This window comes from Orbicella faveolata, unplaced genomic scaffold, assembly GCF_042242905.1.
Source record: "Orbicella faveolata isolate gen_17 unplaced genomic scaffold, um_ofav_v1 contig_2, whole genome shotgun sequence".
Classification (NCBI taxonomy): domain Eukaryota; kingdom Metazoa; phylum Cnidaria; class Anthozoa; order Scleractinia; family Merulinidae; genus Orbicella; species Orbicella faveolata.
The window spans coordinates 14876882-14897205 of NW_028301547.1; the positions used below are offsets into that span (position 1 = coordinate 14876882).

General features: G+C 41.1%; 4 protein-coding genes and 1 long non-coding RNA gene across 6 annotated transcripts; 4 read left to right on the plus strand and 1 right to left on the minus strand.

Moving 5' to 3' along the window:
- Nucleotides 1–1463: 1463 nt before the first annotated feature.
- LOC110047306 (angiopoietin-related protein 7-like) lies at nucleotides 1464–7375 on the plus strand. The gene is made up of 3 exons (XM_020753050.2): nucleotides 1464–4992; nucleotides 5074–5454; nucleotides 5800–7375. Exons 1-2 carry the CDS (start codon nucleotides 4722–4724, stop codon nucleotides 5448–5450), a joined length of 648 nt encoding a protein of 215 aa, XP_020608709.2. The 5' UTR covers nucleotides 1464–4721; the 3' UTR covers nucleotides 5451–5454; nucleotides 5800–7375.
- A 2290-nt stretch (nucleotides 7376–9665) lies between these two features.
- On the plus strand, nucleotides 9666–13849 carry LOC110047287 (microfibril-associated glycoprotein 4-like). The gene is made up of 4 exons (XM_089289807.1): nucleotides 9666–10001; nucleotides 10086–10167; nucleotides 12537–12832; nucleotides 13273–13849. Exons 1-4 carry the CDS (start codon nucleotides 9731–9733, stop codon nucleotides 13527–13529), a joined length of 906 nt encoding a protein of 301 aa, XP_089145933.1. The 5' UTR covers nucleotides 9666–9730; the 3' UTR covers nucleotides 13530–13849.
- LOC149112089 (uncharacterized) lies at nucleotides 10221–12184 on the plus strand. Its single transcript, XR_016207266.1, has 5 exons — nucleotides 10221–10443; nucleotides 10797–10851; nucleotides 10999–11281; nucleotides 11682–11821; nucleotides 12080–12184. It is a non-coding gene; the product is annotated as an uncharacterized LOC149112089 (long non-coding RNA).
- A 638-nt stretch (nucleotides 13850–14487) lies between the features above and the next one.
- On the minus strand, nucleotides 14488–16612 carry LOC110047295 (ankyrin repeat domain-containing protein 63-like). The gene has a single exon (XM_020753038.2). It carries the CDS (start codon nucleotides 15971–15973, stop codon nucleotides 15140–15142), a length of 834 nt encoding a protein of 277 aa, XP_020608697.2. The 5' UTR covers nucleotides 15974–16612; the 3' UTR covers nucleotides 14488–15139.
- A 1336-nt stretch (nucleotides 16613–17948) lies between these two features.
- LOC110047293 (uncharacterized) lies at nucleotides 17949–20055 on the plus strand. Of its 2 annotated transcripts, none has more exons than XM_020753036.2 (2): nucleotides 17949–18220; nucleotides 18281–20055. In XM_020753036.2, the coding sequence occupies exon 2, from the start codon at nucleotides 18318–18320 to the stop codon at nucleotides 19845–19847; it is 1530 nt and encodes a 509-aa protein (XP_020608695.2). In that variant the 5' UTR covers nucleotides 17949–18220; nucleotides 18281–18317; the 3' UTR covers nucleotides 19848–20055. The 2 variants fall into 2 exon arrangements, with proteins under 2 accessions (XP_020608695.2, XP_020608696.2); XM_020753037.2 differs by having other exon boundaries at nucleotides 18289–20055.
- Nucleotides 20056–20324: the final 269 nt, after the last annotated feature.

Here is a 20324-nt window from a genome sequence, read left to right on the forward strand (position 1 = left end):
GGTGGGTTTGAAGACATCTCTGTTTTCCCTCAGGTGGTCGGTGCGTTAGATGGTACGCACATTAAAATCATAGCACCCAAAGAAAACAAGTACGACTTTTTAGGGAGAAAGGTGTTTTATAGTGTTCTCGTTCTGGGAGTGGCAGACAGCTACTGCAAGTTTATTCACGCAAGTGCAGGATGCCCTGGTGCAGTGAGTCGCGCAGAAATGCTACGGAACAGTGCGTTACAGCGTGACATTCAAAATGGCGTTATCTTGAATACTCCAGGTCGTTTGATTGACGGCAATGAGGTGAAGCCCCTTATAGTCAGCAACTCTTCTTTTGACTTGAGTTCTTGGCTGATGACACCCTATGTACCAACACCAAATGTTACCCCTAGTGAGAGCAGTTTTAATGCTGCATTGAGCTCTGCAAGAGAAAAGATTGTACAAGCATTTGGCTTGTTGCGGGGCCGTTGGAGATGTCTTTTGGAAACACTCAAAGAGGATACCCTAAGGGTTCCCACCACTGTTATTGCATGTTGTGTTTTGCACAATCTGTGCATCGACCTCGGGGACAATGCACCCGTTGAGCCTGTTGTCACTCAGGATGACATGGAGCTTTTTGATGACGACAGTGATGACTGGTCAGCTATGGAAGAAGGAGGCAAAGAGTTAAGAGAAAAAATAAGAAACTATTTAGACACATATGGGTATTAGTACACTGTCCATTTATGAACCTTTTCTTTGCCATCGAGATTTGAATCATTGTCAGATATAACTTGTAGCGTTACATGTAGCTCAGGATTGGTACTTCTTTAAGTTCTTGTAGTCCTGTTTGTGTTCTTCTTCTGTCATTCTAAGTAAGATACAAGCACAACTCGGAATACAGTTTTGTCATGCAAATAAACAATTTTATAATATTTTCTGTAATATCCACAGTATCTAAAGTAGAGATACCAGGAAAAGATTTTTACTGATCTTTTATGAAGGATGTACTTCATATTTTCCTCGTATAGATTTTTTTGGGAATAACATGTTCACTTCTCCATTCAGTTCTCAGTACATTCTCCCGCCAGCTTTACAGACAGAAGTTTAAAAAATTGAAAATGTACCCTCACAAATTACAACAGTCTGTATACAATCATCTCAAGTTTAGTGTGGAAAATAGTTTGCTAGGTTCCTTGACTTTGCTGATTGTGATTCAGTGTTGTCATTAAGTTTTGATTCACCTGTGGCCTTGATCTTCACACTTGTAGCAAACTTGTTTCCTTTTGAGTTAATTGTATCAACTACAGTCACCTTCAGCCATAACATCAAGGGCCCATCAAAGAGTCATCAAACACACTTAGCCATAGCAGCTGTTATGAATTACAGCCTTTACTGACTGACAGCCTTGTTCAATTCTAGAAATGAAATTCTTGCAGAGAATTTATGAGGCATTGGGAACATTTCCCTTAGTGCTTTGTTTTTAAAATGACTGAACTTAATCTACACCTGGGTTACTGGGCGAGTGAAATGTCTGAAGTTTTAACTTTGCTGGATTTTGGCTAGTGGTTCTTGTGATTGGCTTGTCCACAAGGCCATCTTGAAGATTTAATTTTTTATGTCTCCAAACTTCTCTCCCCATCTCCTTTCCCCACCCAGGCCCCTGTTGTATAACCTTGAAGACATAATTATATTAGCTGCATACATTTGCTGTTCAAAGATTTTCATGCAATCCTCCTATTGAAGTTCAAGCTTTGAGTAAGCCTGAAGCTGCTACAGATACTCAGATTGGGAAAAGCAGACAAAGTAAAGAAGTAAGCATGCTGTGAGAAAGCTAACACAGAGTGCTGAATGAGTAGAAAGTATAACACTTTTACTTTGCTTTAATAATAAGCTGGAAAGCAAAATTTGAAATGAGACCTGTGAAATGAGATGGGATCTGCGAATTGACAGGATAAAAGTGGCCCTAAGCGTATACAAATGCGCTGTCACAAACAGGAAAGTAGTACCATTCTCAAAGAAAAAACAAAAATTGATTACTACACTTTGATCATTGGTAGAGTTACTTTGCCTCCCCCACCCTACTGTTGTAATGAAGAACAGCGCTTTGTCAATGTTTGTGTGACATTTCGCGTGGCGTTTTATTATTGATTTTAATAGTTTAATATTACACTTTATCAAACATGATAACATTGATTGACATTGCAATTTGAGCAGCTCGATGCAGGAATCTGTTTTCAGTTAACGTATCGGTATGGATAGCTTCCCGTTTTAAAGGTTTTTACAGTTTAATTGGACTCTGGAATCCCATCACGAAGTGAGTCAGTTTTAAAGTTGGCTTTTTTTCCGTTTTCTAAGGCTTTGTTACCTTCAGTTGTTTCCTTTGGTTTCTGGTAGTGCAATTTCGGTAATCGACCGCATGTGATTAACAATTGTGTAATACCGCGTGGTTTACTCAGTGAAGTCTGTTCCTGTTTCTTGGTTGATACGATGTATTAAGGCCCTTTATTTTCGGTTAGTTGCTGTTGTTTAAGTATGTCATTTGCTGTGTTTATTTCAGATCGAATAAAAATCTTGTAATTTATACGATTCACGGGAATTCAGAGTTAGGGGCATTTTGGCGGTTTTCGTCCGACGGACCACCCACCCCCATTCCCCCCGGGCTTATATGGAAAGGGACCCGGCTTTTTTATAACTGTTCGCAAGCACGGTGGTGTTTTGCTTCTTATAACGATTACCATATTTATCTTCGTCCAGCTTTTCTGCAGAGACTGTTGTCTAGAGACGTTCTTATGTTTCTTGCATTAATTTGATCGAGCACAGTCAAACAAAGGAGAAGGAGAAACAATAATTACTACGGAGGGGGACATGGGGATTTGCGGTGTTGTGGTGTTGATGTTTTTTTTAATAAGGTGATGCGGTGAATAAAATCTCAACTTGCGGTGTTGCGGTGTTCTCAAACCCTACGGTGTGCGATGTTTGTGTTTTTCACGATGCGGTGTTCGGTGAAATGAAATTGTTTGCGGTGCTGGGGTTTTTTGATTTAGCTTTCTGAAACCTAAAATTGACCTAAATTTAGCATGTAAACTTCGTTAATCGAAGCTAATTTATGACAAACATGTACCATTGAGGTTAATAATTTGTAAAAAAATACAGACCATCACTTTCTAGTCAATCTTCAATATGCTTCGGCTGCCAATCCGAAACTGTTTTCATTTATACGTAACTTGACAAGTAACTCGACCTCTGCCACCCGGAGCTCAGTGTTCGGTAGACACGTGGAGGAGCGAGGACAGAAACAACGCGTTTATTTTGTGGAAAATTGTTGAGGTATAAAAGTATTATTTTACGTGTAGACGAACGAATCATGGCGCTGAAAGTACGTGTTGCGGTGACGGTGTTTCGTTGACTTTTCTTGCGGTGATGCGGTGTTCGTTAATTTTTTTTGCGGTGTTGCGGTGTTTAGAACCCCCAGATGTCCCCCTCACTACGGAGTGAGATTGTGCTGCTCGACGTCTCCAGACATCCACAGTTGATTTTGTTGAAGAAGATGAAACATGACTGGCTTTCCATATATCTAGTGGGTAAGACGGCAACAACATCACGACCACGCGGTAAATTGCCTCGAGAAAGACTTGGTTAACCTTTAGATAAACGTTGGAATAGATACTATTTCGAAATTGTTTCAAAAACAATTTCGACAATTTTCTACAAAGCTCAACGCGACAAATTGCCTGATCAGAGAGGACCCCTCCCTGATGTTCTCAATTGTCACAGTAGCAGGTGATCGGATCCAACCACAAGGGGTGCTTTCCATGCATTATGCTAAAGATTCCGGAAATTTCGGTCGGAAGTCAAATGGAAAGGTCCGTTTCGGTTTCTTCCGACCGGAATATTCAGGATCACCTCTGAAGGTGGTCCGCTTATTTCGGCCATATTATTCCGACCGAAATTCCCTGTTCCACTTTTGACAAATTGGTTCATTGCCCACATAGGGAATTCGGAAAAGGACTAAAAAATCTTAAGAGCCATTCCTCTTGGTTGGCCCGGTTTGATCGGAAAATGTCGTTCCATTTTCCTCGATAAGTTCCGCCGATCTCTGACCAGTCGGTTTGGCATAATGTCACTAGTTTCTTCCGTCAAGCTCAAAAATAGTAGGCTCGATTTCCGCCGCTCTCTCGTGTCTGGTCTACGTTCCTCCCTGAGATGGGGGAGGAGCGCGGGCTCCTTTCCCGAACTGCGGCTGGAAATCGTGCCTAGCGCAACCGTAAATATGATTGCTCCAATTTTTATTTAATTTTACACGCAATATATTTGCAGTTATTCCATTCGTGCATGCTAATTTTCACAATGTACTTTTTTCCTGTCACCAAATTGTTACTATTTTTAGGAAAGCGCAAATTTTTATGTGGCAAAAATTTCGTTAGAGTCAGTAGATACGTCGGAACACCCATTTTTTTTCAGCCGCGTCTCTCTAGTAACTTAGTTACTTCCTGATTATTATTTCTTTGTGCGAGTCTGTGATGAATGCGTAGTCTAAACATTCTTTTGTGAGTGAATTTGTGGATTTTGTACACAGTGTTCAGAAATAAACATAACAAAGAAAACGTCCGATGGTTGAATGGGTCAATCTGCGAAACACGAAAAAGCGGCTTGATCCTGACCATGTAAACATCACACCAGTTTGCCGAGCTTTAGTTAACTATAATTAACAGATCTTCGCACACTACGTTGAGGTCACTTCTCAGCCGAGAATGAGTTTCGTTGACGCGATTTTTTGTCTTTTCATTTGCAGCTTACTGTTTCAACCAGCCAGTAGCGTGACAAATGCATCGAACCAAGTTGCGTCCAACAAAACGCCAGTTGTTTCTCCGTCGACCAAATGCCACAACGTGCACTTCAACAACTATTACTCAGGACCGCCAAACAAAGATATCAAGGCGCATCTCATCAAAATAGAGAATCAACTAGCAGATGCACAGAAAAAACTCGTTGCAATGACAGGGAACAAAACTTTTAAGCCAGGTAAGTGAATACTACGGATAAAATTCTTTCGCTTTCTCGTTGCTCGCTGTCATGTACTGAAATAACTCTATACTTTTGCAGTGAAGAAAAACTGTGCTGAGTTGTATAAATCTGGCGAAAGAATCAACGGTGTTTACACAATCGACCCCGATGATTCAGGTGCCTTTGATGTCTTCTGCGACCAAACAACAGCCGGTGGAGGGTGGACAGTGTTCCAGAATAGATTGGATGGCTCCGTTGATTTCAGCACCCGCGGTTGGCCCGACTACAAGCGTGGCTTTGGTAATCTGAATGGTGAGTTTTGGCTGGGATTGGACAAAATTAACCGCCTGACGAAGGCAAAGAACAGACTGCGAGTGGATCTCGAAGATACACAAGGAAAGACTGCATACGCTGAGTACGACGTTTTTGCTGTTTCGAGTGAAAGAAGCAACTATGAACTCAGTCTTGGAAAATAATCCGGTAGGCGTTTATGCAATAATTATATGTTTACATCGATTTAGTTCAGTTTTTCAAAGTAACAAAACCATCTAGTCTTCCTCTCAATGCCTTGTTTTGGGAAGGCAAGGATTCATAGACAACATGTACTCATTTCTACGAGTGGAAACGCCTTGGACATATAAATCAATCTGCTGAAGGTTTATCCAGGGCTTTCTGTATTGCCTAGTCTCCCTCGGCTTCACCGTTCGCCGAAAATAATCCAGGCTTACAGTTTTGCTTGTTCTTTTTCCCTCGTAGATGAAAAACAGTTTCCCCTATATATTCGTTAACTCAGTGCTGTCAGTTTTTGCACGCCTTTATTTTCAGGAACTACTGGTGATTCATTGGGCTATCATCGTAACTCACCGTTTACATCAAAAGATCGCGACAATGATAATTGCCCGGGAAACTGCGTTGTGGTAACTAAAGGAGCTTGGTGGTTCAACTGCTGTGCATATTCCAACCTGAATGGCTACTATTACCGTGGGCCTCACAAATCCGTCCACGACGGCGTCAACTGGCGTACCTGGAAGGGTGGAAGCTACTCCGCTAAGCGGACAGAGATGAAGATCAGGCCCGTTGACTTCAGTTAAAACTCGTTGGAGGCGTGCGTCAGTTTTAGTTTTCCGTACTAGATTAAAATATCGATAACTAGCTCCCCGATTCACTTTCCTACCTTAAATGTGATTATAACTTTTGTGGTTCTGTTCGAGATTATGTTGTACACGGTGTGGGTCAAACTTATGAAAGATGTTAGACATATTTTGTAGTACTGTCTTCTACTTTTATATGGTGGATTTTTTTTGGTTGCTCAATTTGTAAACTGAAATGCAATTTGTTTTAGCGTGTATTGTATTGGGCGGTTATAAACGTTTTAATATATAAAGCCGTGGTAGCCTTGTCTCCATTGGTGCCCGATATTGTTTCGTTTATTTTTTTTTCTTCGTTTTTTTTCTTTCGGCTTAAAAGAATTGTCTAACGAATTTTGCTTGAACGCATTGAGAAATCCGCTCCAGACTTGCTAGGTCAGTAAAACCAGTGTGGTAAGAGTTAACTTCCTTCAGAACAAACGTGAACAAACGAAACGGTGAACAGCACTTCCAATAAATTTGTCTGGATGGAGGTACTGGAATCTCAGTTGTCAGGCACCTTTTTTAGCGATTTCTCAGCTATCTGTTCATATTTCAGCACATTTCTCGGCTATCAGTTCATCTTTTGTAAGAATTCAGCTGTTAGTCTAAAAACCGCGTCATAAAATTTTGACCAATTCTGCAATTTTTAGTTATCAGTCAAACCCCATTCAGATCCTTAGAGCTCCCAAGACCATTCCTTTTAAATATTCGACAGGAACGATCGCTTAATGCTAGACGAGCGTCAAACCAATCTTTAATTAGCAACCTTGGACACTTATTTTTTTACGCCGAATATTGGTATCCGTATCTGTAATTATAAATAGGGACCTTTAGATTGGACTACGAGTACGAGATTGAGGACGAGTACGATTTTCGATTTCAAATCAGTGACGTTTCCGGAGTCCTCGCTGTTCATGCTGGTTTTAGGCAGAGAGGCTAGCTCATGGCATGTAATGAGTATGTGATGTGATAACGTGAAGCCTGAAAACTAGAATTGAAAAGTTGTGCTCGTACTCGATGTCGTACTCGTGCTCAAATCTAAAGGCCGCTAATGTTAAATCTAGTACAAAGCGAATGCCTTCTTCTCGTTTTAATGCTCTGTTTCTTTCACTTTGTTCACGGGACGATAAATTAACTTCAATTAATTTTTCTTCCAACTCCTTCAGACCAAGAGAGAGAGCAATCATTTTCACCAAAGCAACTCGTAAGCTGTTAGTATGATTGACCCATGAAACGTTTGAGCAAAAAGTTAAAATAAAACTGTGGGAAAAGTTTCTTGTTCAAATTTATTTTTCTGGGACTAGTATTTTGTGAGTCTTGGATCAATGCAGCCGTGCTAAATGGAGAGTAAGGCATAATTTTCCTTCCAATGCCACCTCCTCCGTAGGTTTTTAAATTTAACTTAAAAAAAAAATCACTTAGCCTGAGTAGTTGGTCTTCTAAGCTATGTTTCGGGGGCTTCAATACTATTTTACTTTTACCTCTCTGAGCGGGGTTTTACATCTAAAATGCCGTATTAGGTTAACGATTCCTATAATGACAGGCATATGGGCTGGGAGCGGAGGGGGGCGAGGAACGCTTATGATTCGGGCAACGGTACTTGACAGAAAACATGCCAAACGATTTTACTTAAAACTCGTAAGGTACTATCTCTGACGTTTGACTTGCCTGAGCGGACTTTAAGTCACATGATATGAGGGGTCCAGGTATTCTGTTTTAGAAAAGCTATAAATGTCGGCTACAAACGTGGAAATCCACGATATGGAATTTATTTCCATACCCAATTTCCCAACAGTGACAAAAGAATCAAAGTGAACGAAAACCAAGACAGACTGCCAAGACTTTTGTTTTCATGATGGCTCTGAAAAGAACCAGTTTTTGAACGACTCAGCGAATATCCGTTTTAAAAATTTTTCTTGAAGTTTTTTTGACGAGGAAATAACTTTTTCTTGAGTTTCTGATTTACTAGGCTGTCGATCAAAGCCATGGAGTATGCGAGGTTTCAAAATAACAATTTCGGAGCTATAGCAGTTTTATTAGACTTGAGAACTGTGAACGTTTTTGTTTTTACCGCAATCTAAATACGTTTGTATCCCGATTTCAACACTCGCGCGTTCGGGCATGGTGTAATTTTTTCGGGCAAGAATTTTGACCACCGCCACCTCGCCCCCACCCAAGTCGGAAGGTGCCCGTGTGCCTATGGCTATAATATTTATAAAGGGGAAGAAGTAAATGAAGTTCTTTCTCCTTCCTCCAAACTTTATCCCTGGCGTTTTCCGGAGCCAGTATTCTTCTTGGTGTTTACTATTTTCCATTATCTCCTTCACACTTAAAGTCATTTAGCATGTCCGCGTAATGAAACCGCGCTTACTTTCTGATTTTAATACTTTTTCTCTAAACCAAACAAGTGTAAATGATTTCAGTCGTGTCAAGAGACTATGATCATAGTCTCGTAGTCTTGCCCTGTTTAAGTCCAGTCTGTTCCCCCTGACACTTTTGATATCCTGTAAACAATGTTTACATCGCCCGACACGCTTGTTAACATCGTTGACGAGAGGAACAGCTCCCTCGTGCCGCTTATGTGTCTTCAATTCAAAAGTAAAAACTGTAACACACAGGCTTGTAGCGCGAGCAATAACGAGCCCCTTTTTAGCTCTCATGAAGGTGGACAGAAATAATCAGAAATTTTTAGTAAACGACGACTACCTGATGGCATACAAATGCACTGTAAAAGACATGGAGAGAACACCACGTGTTGTATATTGTAGCTTTTGAAAGAAAAAACAGAGATATTCTTCAGTCGATTACAAATCAATGCAAAGCCTTACCACTGAACATAGTCCAGTCCCTGAACACCCCGCGCTATATGGGGTTGAACCCGGGCGCGCGAAAAAAAAAACCTGTGTGGGCTCAACCCCTAGAAAGGGTGAGTTGGGGGACAAAACTACACTCCCACCACCCGCCCCCCCCCCCCCCAACTTCAGTTTGCCCATACAAGGGTTATAAATGTTTGCCCTACATCGGTAATTGCCTCCTGCTTATTTCCTTTTCTTCACCCAGCCTCGGTCTGGCTTTTCAGTAACTCTGGGTCCAGTTACTTGTTTCCTCCTCCAATATTACAGAGGCAGATACACAAAAGAAGGACAAACTTATGATGATCGGTCTAAGACGTTTCATTTGATTTTACTCGACATATCTTAACATTGACTCAGTACACGCATACTAATTTTAATGGGATAATATTTTCCATTCACAATTTTTCTAGAAAAGCCCAAATTTTTCTGTGGCAAATATTTCCTTATTGTCACTAGGTATGCCGGTATCTTGGAATGGTACAGGAATTACTCAGTTCCTGAATTATTTCTTTTTGCGACGTTTATGGTGAAAGGGTAGCCTATAAATTATTTTGTCAATCATTTTGTGCCCTTTTGCAAACAATATTTAGGAATTAGCAAAGAAAAACTTCCGCTCGATTGACAACAATTATTCAAGAATGACTCAATCTGTGAAACACGAAAAAGCGGCTCGTATCCCGACGAAGTAATCATTGTACGAGTTAGTTGAGCTTAGTTAGCTATCGATAACACATCCTCGCAGACTACATTGAGGTCACGTTTCAGCCGAGAATGATTTTGATTTACGCTTTCTTGTGTCTGTTCTGTTGTAGTTTACTGTTTCAACCAGCAAGTAGCGTGACGAATGCATCGAACCAAGTTGCGTCCAACAAAACGCCAGTTGTTTCTCCGTCGACCAAATGCCACAACGTGCACTTCAACAACTATTACTCAGGACCGCCAAACAAAGAAATCAAGGCGCATCTGATCAAAATAGAGAATCAACTAGCAGATGTACAGAAAAAAATCGATGCAATGACGGGGAACAAAACTTTTAAGCCAGGTAGGTGAACACTGCTACGGATAAAATTATTTCGCTTTCTCGTTGCTCGCTGTCATGTACTGAAATAACTCTATACTTTTGCAGTGAAGAAAAACTGTGCTGAGCTGTATAAATCTGGCGAAAGAATCAACGGTGTTTACACAATCGACCCCGATGATTCAGGTGCCTTTGACAGTCCGGGATCGTTATCAGATTTGATAACCATGTGACGTCAAAACATGGCGGCCATTTCAAAAAACCGGGAGTTTTCGTATTCACTTCGCTTTGCTCGTTATTTGTTCGATTATTAATACTCGGGTAATTTACCCATAATTCTATTCGATAATTACCAGAAAAGAAGGAGCCTCACGTGTTTTGAAGATGGCGGTTGAAGACCAGCGTAAACGATGTAAAATGCTACTCGTAAAATGAAACAGCGCTTGCAATTTTCCATCCAAACCAGGTATGTTTTCATTTTGTCATTAGATTTAAGTTACCTGGAGATTTTTGCGAAAATTGCAAAAAATATGTCGTTAATCTTCACGCCATATTCTTGGGATTTAACGTGTTTTTAGTGTTGTGCACGATCTGTGAAAAAAGTGCACGGGGGTATTTTGATTTGCGATGTGTTGTTCGTAACGGCGGCCATATTTACAGCTGTAATCGATATGTTCCTAGGTATTGAGATGGCGGATGCTGGTACCCATAGAATCAAAATAGCAAATTTATGTCGATTTTGTGGATATAGTTTGGTCATTACGTAGGGTAGGTTTATTGTTGTCGAGTTTTGCAGCATAAAATTTTCGTTCCTTTTAGGCCTGACAGACACGCACCATTCAACTTTAAGAATTACTGGTGGCAAAATCAAGGGGTACGTAAAAGTAACTTACATAAATCATCTAAGCCCCTTCAGAAAAAAATATAGCTCTTAGTGAGTCGCTCGATTCATGATACGGCAGTGCAGGTGGTTGAGAAACCACTTGCGAATCTAACATTAGTTGTTTATTTTCTTTTGAAGGGTTACCATGAGGTCAAAATCAAGGGGCCAGAAGGAACTCCTTTTCATGTCCTTCCTGAAAATTGGAAACAAAGACTCGTTCGCACTTCGTTGTGTTTTGTCGGAAATTAGAGAAATACCCGAGACGCTTCTAGACGTGCCACAGTCTGGTATCCAAGAGCGCTGAGAAAAATTACACTTTGAGAGAAGTTGCTGGAAGACAGATAGGCCGGGTGCAATACTTCATAAACAGGGAACTAAAACACCTTTCGGACTGCGGGAAAACCGACAATCACGTTAAAGGGTAAGTTGCCTATATTTTAGAGTCAATTTCAACAACTCGCGGTCCTGAAATATTTTCCGGAAATGCCGGCCAAACTAGGTCAGTTTTCTGGCACACCAGTCGTTATATAATGAAGCTTATTGTTGGATTTAGCGAGTGAACTATGGTACGAAAACACATTACTTGAATTATAGTTTCTTTTATATGAATCAGTCATTAAAAGCGTTTTTCCATATCACCGAATGCACAACAATAGACTACTGATCTACAACTAAAACAATTTTTTTTCCGGAAATGCCAAGACTTCCCAGTTTACTGTCACATCTCACGACATAAACTGTTGCATGTACCCATTCCACGGAACGGAGGTGTATCACGAATTAAAGTAAATATACCTGCTATATTTTTGTTGTTGTTCCAGAACCATATCAGGCGAGCCCACAACGACAAAGAGAACTCCAGTGCATCAAAGATGGAAACGAAATGTACAATACGGCAGAGGGGATTGAATTAGCAATCGCAGAAATGAAATTAGGCGTGGGATGGGATATGGCCATCGAGGTAAGCTACTCTATCTTCAGTATATCTGGACAGAGAGTCGACAGAGAGAGGGTCGCGAACTGTTCCCATACTGTAATTTCCATTTCATAGTAATGAATCATAGTAGGAGATGTTTCGGTCCTAACCACGCTTCGCTCATGCAAATTGAACGAAATTCAGTTACAGCTCTCCGCTTGGAATATAGAAGCAACTTGTTCAGTGTCAATTTGTGAACTCAAGATGTATTTACTGTTAGTGTTTCGTTTATATTTTATACAGACTGTTGAACAGCCAGCTTCGCCAACTACCAAGAAAATGAAGCCTGAGTGAAAATAGAAGCTATCATATTAGTATCAATAAACAACGCTTTTGTGAACAGAATAACTGTTGTCTACCTTCGTGTGTTTTTACTCGGAACAAATATTATACGGTGTCTATCTGAAAATGAAACTTTTCGCTGTAGCTTTTGGACAAAGACAGTTTTCTTCCATACATCTCTGTTTCTATTCCATAATCCAGTAACCTATTGCGAAGCAAACATACAATTACAATTAAATGAAATTGCATTGTGATGTTGTGAAAAAAGTAACTCCTTTCATCGCAGCACCCCGTCGACCGCCATATTGAATTATACACTGTTGCTACCAAATAATGTCACGTGAACGAAAATTTGCGCAGCGATTGGTTAATGGTTTGTTTTGGTCGAGGTTATCAAATCTGATAACGATCCCGGACTGTTTGATGTCTTCTGCGACCAAACAACAGCCGGTGGAGGGTGGACAGTGTTCCAGAAAAGATTGGATGGCTCCGTTGATTTCAATCGTGGTTGGGCCGACTACAGGCGTGGCTTTGGTAATCTGAATGGTGAGTTTTGGCTGGGATTGGACAAAATTAACCGCCTGACGAAGGCAAAGAACAGACTGCGAGTGGATCTCGAGGATACACAAGGAAAGACTGCATACGCTGATTACGACATGTTCGCTGTTTCAAGTGAAAGAAATAACTATAAACTCAGTCTTGGAACATATTCTGGTAGGCGATGCAACCTGTTTGCTTAGCCGGTTTTAGATCAGTTTTTGTAAGCTGTAAATCCGCCAAGTTCTTTCTCCTCCAAAAGAAGAAAGCATCAATTTATACCGTTAATGTTCATTAAACTGAAACATACATGCTTTGTTTTGGGAAGGTAAGGATTCACAAACATATCCCCAATTTTACGTGTAGTGACTCACATAATCACCACGCAATTAAGTTCCGCTGATCTATCACAAAAGTAGATGTAGGGCTTTCAGTGCTTTGCCTTATCCCCACCCCACCCCCTGATCACTGATTTTGTTCTTTCCTCTCCGAAAATGAAACACAGTTTCCCCTAAGACCCCTAATCGCTCCCATGCAAGTCGAAACTTCCAGAAGGGCCGCGGTTCTCGTGCTCCCGCGTGTTAATCGCTGTGTTTTTTGCACGCCGTTATTTTCAGGTACTGCTGGTGATTCATTGGGCTATCATCGTAACTCACCGTTTTCAACCAAAGATCGCGACAATGATAAAACTTCGGGAAACTGCGCCGCGGCATATAAAGGAGGCTGGTGGTTCAACTCGTGCGTAGTTGCCAACCTAAATGGCTACTATTACCATGGGCCTCACAAATCCAACCACGATGGGGTCAACTGGCGTCATTGGAAGGGTGGAAGCTACTCCGCTAAGAGGGCAGAGATGAAAATCAGGCCCTCGTGATTGTAAAAACTCGTTCGAAGCGTTTGTCAGTTTCATTTTCCCGTTGTAGATTAAAAAAATAGTAGAGACCTCGAGTCAGTTTTGTATCTTAATGTGGTTACAACTTTTGTGGTACTTTTGGAGATTACGTTGCACACAGTGTGGGTCAAACTTATGAACGATATATAGAGTAGTACTCAGTCCATTGTGCTTTCATTTGGATGATTCATTCTCTCGGTAATTGGATTTTTTTTGAACTGAAATGTAGTCGCTTTTTTAATGTTTGCGTGGGTATTGTATTGGCATAACGATTTTAATAAAGCCATGGTCGCCTTTGTTCAGCTATTGCCTGATTTTGTTTCCGGTTTTTTGTCTGGTTAAAAGACATTGTCTTAGAAATTTCACTGAAACTCTTTGAGAAATCTGCACAGCCCTACCAGGGTAATAAGGTTTTTACAAAACACTTTTTGGGTCAAACGTGAACAAACCTAGCAGTGAACAACACTTCAAAGAAACAGACTGCAAGAGGCTAATACTGAGGATTTCAATTATCAGTTAAAGTTTTGGCGATTTCTTAGCTATCTGTTAAAATGTGATCCCATTTCTCAACTACTGATCAGTAAATTTCTAAGAATTCAGCTATCATTCGGTGAAAAAGCGCTTCCTTTCGCAGCCGAAAAATTTTGACCAATTCTCCAATTCTTAGTTATCAATTAAACATCATTCAGATCCTCAGAACCCCAAGACCATTGGTTATAAATCCACGGCAAATACGATGGGCCACGTACCTGTCGTGTTGATCGTTGTTGTAAAGCCATGTTCTGAGACTTTTTGGCAATGCTACTGATCTCTCCACCTTCCGGCAATTCTCACTGGCTTTACCACTTAATTGTATCCATATCAAATCTAGCACAACGCGAAAACTGTTGGACGAGAAATTATAGATTTTGATCGAATTTTCATTTTCTTGAAACGAGTATTTGGGTTTTCGTTTTTTATTCTCGGCTGTTGTCACTAAGTACATATTAGACATGAGTTCTCTCCTACAATAGACGTGGTAGTTTTTGGAATCGCTCCTACTCAGTTTCGCTCTCAGTAGTCTTAGCCGTGAATTACCACCGGCAGGTCAAGGGTGCGTTCCTTTGGGATGATCTGGAACAGGATCAGTGATCCAAGATCACTCGAATCATGGTGCATCAAAGGAACCGATGAATCCGTGACTAGAGTAGATTCGTCGGTTCCTATGATGCACCATGATCCGAGTGATCTTGGGTCACTGATCCGGATCCGGATCACCCCAAAGGAACGCACCCCAAATCACATAATACTACACTTTCTTATATTTTTTTTCTCAAAACAATGTTATCTTGCCTTAATTGTTCTCAGTCCTACATAAACATTTATAATTTCTTACCTAATTAAAATATGTAATTAAAATATCATTCTTTATGGGAAAACTGCTTATCATACAAACTAAACGACGTTAAATTACCCGGAGACTGTTAGAGCGGTTTTTTCCTACTTCAACGTACTCCAGTTTATTTCATGGGAGGGGATATCACAATCTTGAGCGATGATCCAGGTGTCCCGTGAGTTAATCCTCTAATCTTTACAGTGTAATCCCTTTTTAATTAATAAGCTGAGTACTTCACACCTCCTCCAGACCTACAATTTTTAGGATACGAATTTGTGAGCTGTTCTGTGTACAGACCAAATAACCTCGGTAGATTACAAGAGTTTTGCCGCAGCCCTGTGTGCGGCTTGTTCTTAGTTTTCTGTACCGTTGAGGCGCTGAATGCGTCTCGCAGTAGATTTGTCTCGTCGGCACATGGTGTTACATGGCCTTCGTTCAAAAGCACCTCCGCGCAGTCTGTAAATTTTTTGCTGTAGGCAATCTTCAACGCACTTTTTCCTCGATTGTTGACTCTGTTTACGTCAAGTCTGTTCCTTCTGAAAACTTTTGATATCGTTTTAACAATGTTTACATTGCCCGACATGCTTGCTAAAATTAAGTTCGTGTTTCCCTCACAATCGATGCTTCCCAATGCAAGGTCTACCTCGGGATGGCTGAAAAACAATTTGACCATATCCTCTCGTCCCAGAAGACAGGCCCACGACAGAGCCGATCGACCAAACTTGTCCAATAATTTTACTTTCGCGCCGTAGTTCATCAGCATCTTCGCGGTCCGTCGACGAAGTTTAATGTTATCTAAAAACATGGCTCTAACCAACGCTGTTTGCCCACTGTCCAAATCTTTGCAGTTCACGTTAACACCTGCGTCTAACAGCAGGCGAACTTGCCGAAGTCTCCCTTGGCAAACTGCTTCTAAGAGAATTCTTGGTCTTCCACTTACAACAGAATGACTCTCGTTGCCGCAGTTTTTCAAATGAGTGTCTATCCACGCTACCTTTCTATCGTCACCCGGTTGCCTTTGGTGACCGACAGACAACGAAGGAGCCAGCATAGCTAGTCCTCTTCTAGGCTTCGTTTAAGTCTCGCAAAGACTGTTTACTTCGTATTCAGCGGAACTCTAACCTGCTTTCAATGGACTCACAGGGTGATCTGTTGAATTGTGACACCGTTTCATATCATTGTAACTGCTCGTTCAACTCACTGTTGATTAAAATTCATCTAATAATTTCTTGTCCCATTGTCTCCAAGCTCTTTGTTGTGACAAGAACGCCAATGGATGATATGGGGTTTTATTGCACGGTAGGTCAGGCATGACTGGCCTTTTGAATTTACTGATTGGGCAAGAATAAATGTTCTAAGAAGTCAGGGTCACGTATGAAGGCTTTGCTATTACTAGACTAAAAATATACGCCAAATATTGATGTGGTAATTTTGTTACTTGTAGTCTCGTAACCAAGAGGGAGATATACATAAATGATTTGCGATCTATTTGCATATATATACACACAATCTTTAAGGACAGAAGGATACTTATCAAACTCGCATGACAAAGAAGAGATGTGAATTAATTATTCTGGGGATAAGGCAGGAAACTCAACACGTTGTTACCTTCTTGTCACATATACAATCTGAAGAAATACAGAAGTGTTTTCTCGTTAACAAGTTTGTTTCATACTGTAAAACTTGCAACAAAGTTGTTTACTCCGGTCCTCACCTTCCAGAAAGGAAGTTATCAAACTACCTGACTTATTTTTTTTTTGACGTCATCCTGACAGAATAGTTATAATCATAATAACTTTCAACTCCCGAGCTTTCGCGCAGTTTTCTAATGAAATTATGAGTTTCGGAGAGTCTTCAAGGATTTTCACAAAGAATCGGTGTTAGAAACAGTGGACGGTTTACCCCCGTCTATCGTCTTTCGACTTTGATGGTTGACTCTGACTTTCGCCTCTCACAAACCGTCAACCGCTATTTTAGACAAACAAGCCGGCGTATTTTGAAAGTCATCCTTGACTAGACTCTCAGCGTTCTTTTACTGACAGCCACATGAAATAACAAACAAGTAGGCAAGGGGATAGGCATAACATAATGAGGGCAACCTTTGTAGGCAGTGTTGAAGTGTACGAAGACCGCCAATCGTACTTCCTATATCAGGATGTCCTGCTCACGGAGTCACTTCGAGACGGTAAAAAGTACAAAAATCACTTTAAAGTACATTTTAATCCATTTTGGTTGAATTGCTGTCTATCCTTCTCATCGAAAGGTGGAGCATTTTTAAGATGATAATAGATGGATTCTTCAATCACAGATTTTGAGAACTTTAGGAACATGTTTGACTGGCACCATATATATTCAAGCCAACTTTTCCCAAGGGCATCATGCGTTCAGATTGTTAGTACTTTGCTTGCATTGAACCCTGATTTGTTTGTTAATAAGTGCTAAATACATATGAATTATCCTCCTGTCTGAGAGAGTTGAGCACGCGATTTTCGCAAAAGAAGTTGCTAGGCAACAATGGAGACATCGTGGAGCCGAGCTGACGGGGTCATTACATCGAATTACGTGGGTAGTAAAGCTAATTTTAAAGTGGAAATTCGCTGATAACGTAACGTGGGGCAAATTGAAATCGAAGAACCAAGAGGAGTTGATTTTTTTCAGCTAATTTTACCTTTCACGTATCGCTTAAAAATCACTCTTTGTTTACTCTTATCTGATGGTATTAGTCGAGGAGTTGATGCCCCGGGGTTGATGCTCACAAGCATCTAATTAAACATCGGCAGTGTGATGGCCACAGATCGACAATTATCGCTAGGAAACTTGTAAAGTAAGTCTAAAATAAAACTATGACTTTCCACGAATTCTCCAACTTGTTTTTTTTCAATAATCTGTCCTCTCGCGTTTTCTACGGAGTCGTTTGCTTTATTTGACACGTGAGTTAGTTGGTTTTAACTAAACTCTAATCTTGTTATCCACCGCCGCAAATAATTTCATGCTGTTTATTACTCAAAGGAAGTGCGTGTAAGACAAAGTTAAGTGCATCAAGACAAAGCAAGTACAGGGAAGACAAAAGGCTATTGTGTTCGAATAATAGCTCGTGCGTATTGTAAGGGTTTTAGAGGAGCTCTCGAATAAGATTGAATGCTAATTCACTCTTGATTCGTGCTAACAGGCTAGCATTACTGTCAAGACTCTATTGTAACCAAAATCCGCCTTTACGTCAGTGCTTTGCAATTGGATTCTATAAAAGTTTTTCACAATGGAAGTAATCTTCAAAGGAGTTAGGCCCATTAGCTTCAAGGTATAAATGAATGTGACTAATATATGATGTATTGGCTTGTTTTGCTAACGGTTTCTATAGTATTCCAGGACTGCGCGAGGAGAAATCAAACTTGGCCATGTTGTTGGACGCCGTGTCAAGAGGTAGAATCTACCAAGTGAACTTCTTACTTGAGTCAAGTTATGAGGATGTGAACAAGGTGGACGAAAACAGACAGACTGCTCTGATGAAAGCGATTTTTCTTCCCGACAAAATGCACCGAACTCGCTACAAAATCGTCAAGATTTTACTCGAACACGGAGCGCACGTCAATGTTGTGGATCGCGAGGGGAAGACAGCCCTCATGTGGGCATGTATTCGCGGACAGGAAAATGTCATCCGAAAAATCCTGGACTCTTCTCTTTTGGATCTTGATTTGAACAGAGGAGACAAATTCGGCAACACGGCGCTATTCTACGCCGCCTCCAGAGGCCAAGTAAATACTGTGAAGATGCTTGTTACAGCGTTAAAGCGATTTGGATTGGATATCGATAAAAAGAATGCCCAGGGAATGACTCCAATTCTACAAGCTACTAAACAGGGGCACGATGCGTGCGCTCAAGTCCTCATGACCGAAGGAAAAGCTTCTCTTACGATCAGAGACCCCGAAACTTTTCTCAACACTAAAGAATGGGCTGAAAAGCGTTCTTTGACCAATTTGTCAGAGCTGATTGCGCGAAGGAGCCCGTCTCCACAACTCGCTGTTCAAAACGTTGAAAACGATTCAGAGCCAGATGGACAAACACCAAGACCGGCTTCAGATTTAGCAAATAAGAATATTCAGAACAACTTTGTTCAAGACAACAGGGCTAATGAGATGGCACCTTCACTGCAACAAAGAAGACACTCAATTGACAAAAAGATTAGAAGGACAAGCGAGACATCCTTGCCTACGTCACCTCAGTGTCAGGAGAACACGTTGCCATCAGAAACCAAAAAAGCGGGGTCGGTTTCCCCCAGAAGTACCACTACTACTGTGTCTTTGACAAGGAGGAAAACTGAGCAAATGGAGAAAATTAAAGGCGGAGCGGTTCCTCTCACTGCAAAATCAGAAATGTGTAGACTTCTCAGCCTGTATGGTATTCAACATTCAGAGTCGTACAGACATAGTTTTGATCCAATTCTGTTACCACCAAGTGGGTACTGGCCCGATCCACTGGCTCATCTCAGAGACAATGCGTCGTCAGTCACAGATGACCAAGAACTCGAGATGAACTTGTTAGACCTTCTTAGACCACGCGGCTCGGGTCGTCGGAGGTCTTCGGCTTTTCCCGGAGCTCCCGAAATGGGTCGCAGAGGTAGCAACGTCAGTTTTCGTGATGGTCGACGAGGATCGACGATGCTCGGACTTGGTCCGGGAATGGGAAAGAGAGGCTCTATTTCTCCAGCAATGCTGGGAAACAAAAACTTTCTTGAAGCTCCTGGCTTGTCGTCGCGAAGAACGACTTTGAGTGCGAACGTAACGCGAGGAACCACTTCTCTACTGAGTCCTTTCGACAGAAGAGGATCGTTAATGCCCAGGGGCTCTGAGCAGACTAGACCCACTCTCCCTCGGAGGACAACCACGCACTTAGTACCGAGTTTAGGACACATTGTGGAGACGCCTTGAAAGACTTGAAATAGTTAGGATAAGAACACTCTCTGATAGAAGAACACCGAGTCAATTAACTCATTTTAAATCAATGGGTACAAATGTAATAAATCAAAAGAAAACCCTTGGGGTATAATGGCAACACTGATCTTTCCAAACCGTCACTGTAAATACCCACACTTTTGACACAGAAAAATAAAAAAAATTGCTGTTGCAAAAACCAAAACCATTGCCTAAGATCGTAATTTGTCACGTTTTGAAACGAGATTGTTTTCGATGTACAATATTGACCTAAATACGGGTTTACCCCATGTACGGTTAGCTGGTCTTAGTACGGCGGTACCAACTGCTGTACAGATCAGGGCACTGAAGGAAGGAACGGGGGGAAGTAGTAATTTATCCTGATAAATTCAAGAATCACTTTAATTTTACTTGTCACGCACCCGTTTTTGCTTTCATCACACGCCTGTTTGCTAACATCACATGTACAGATTC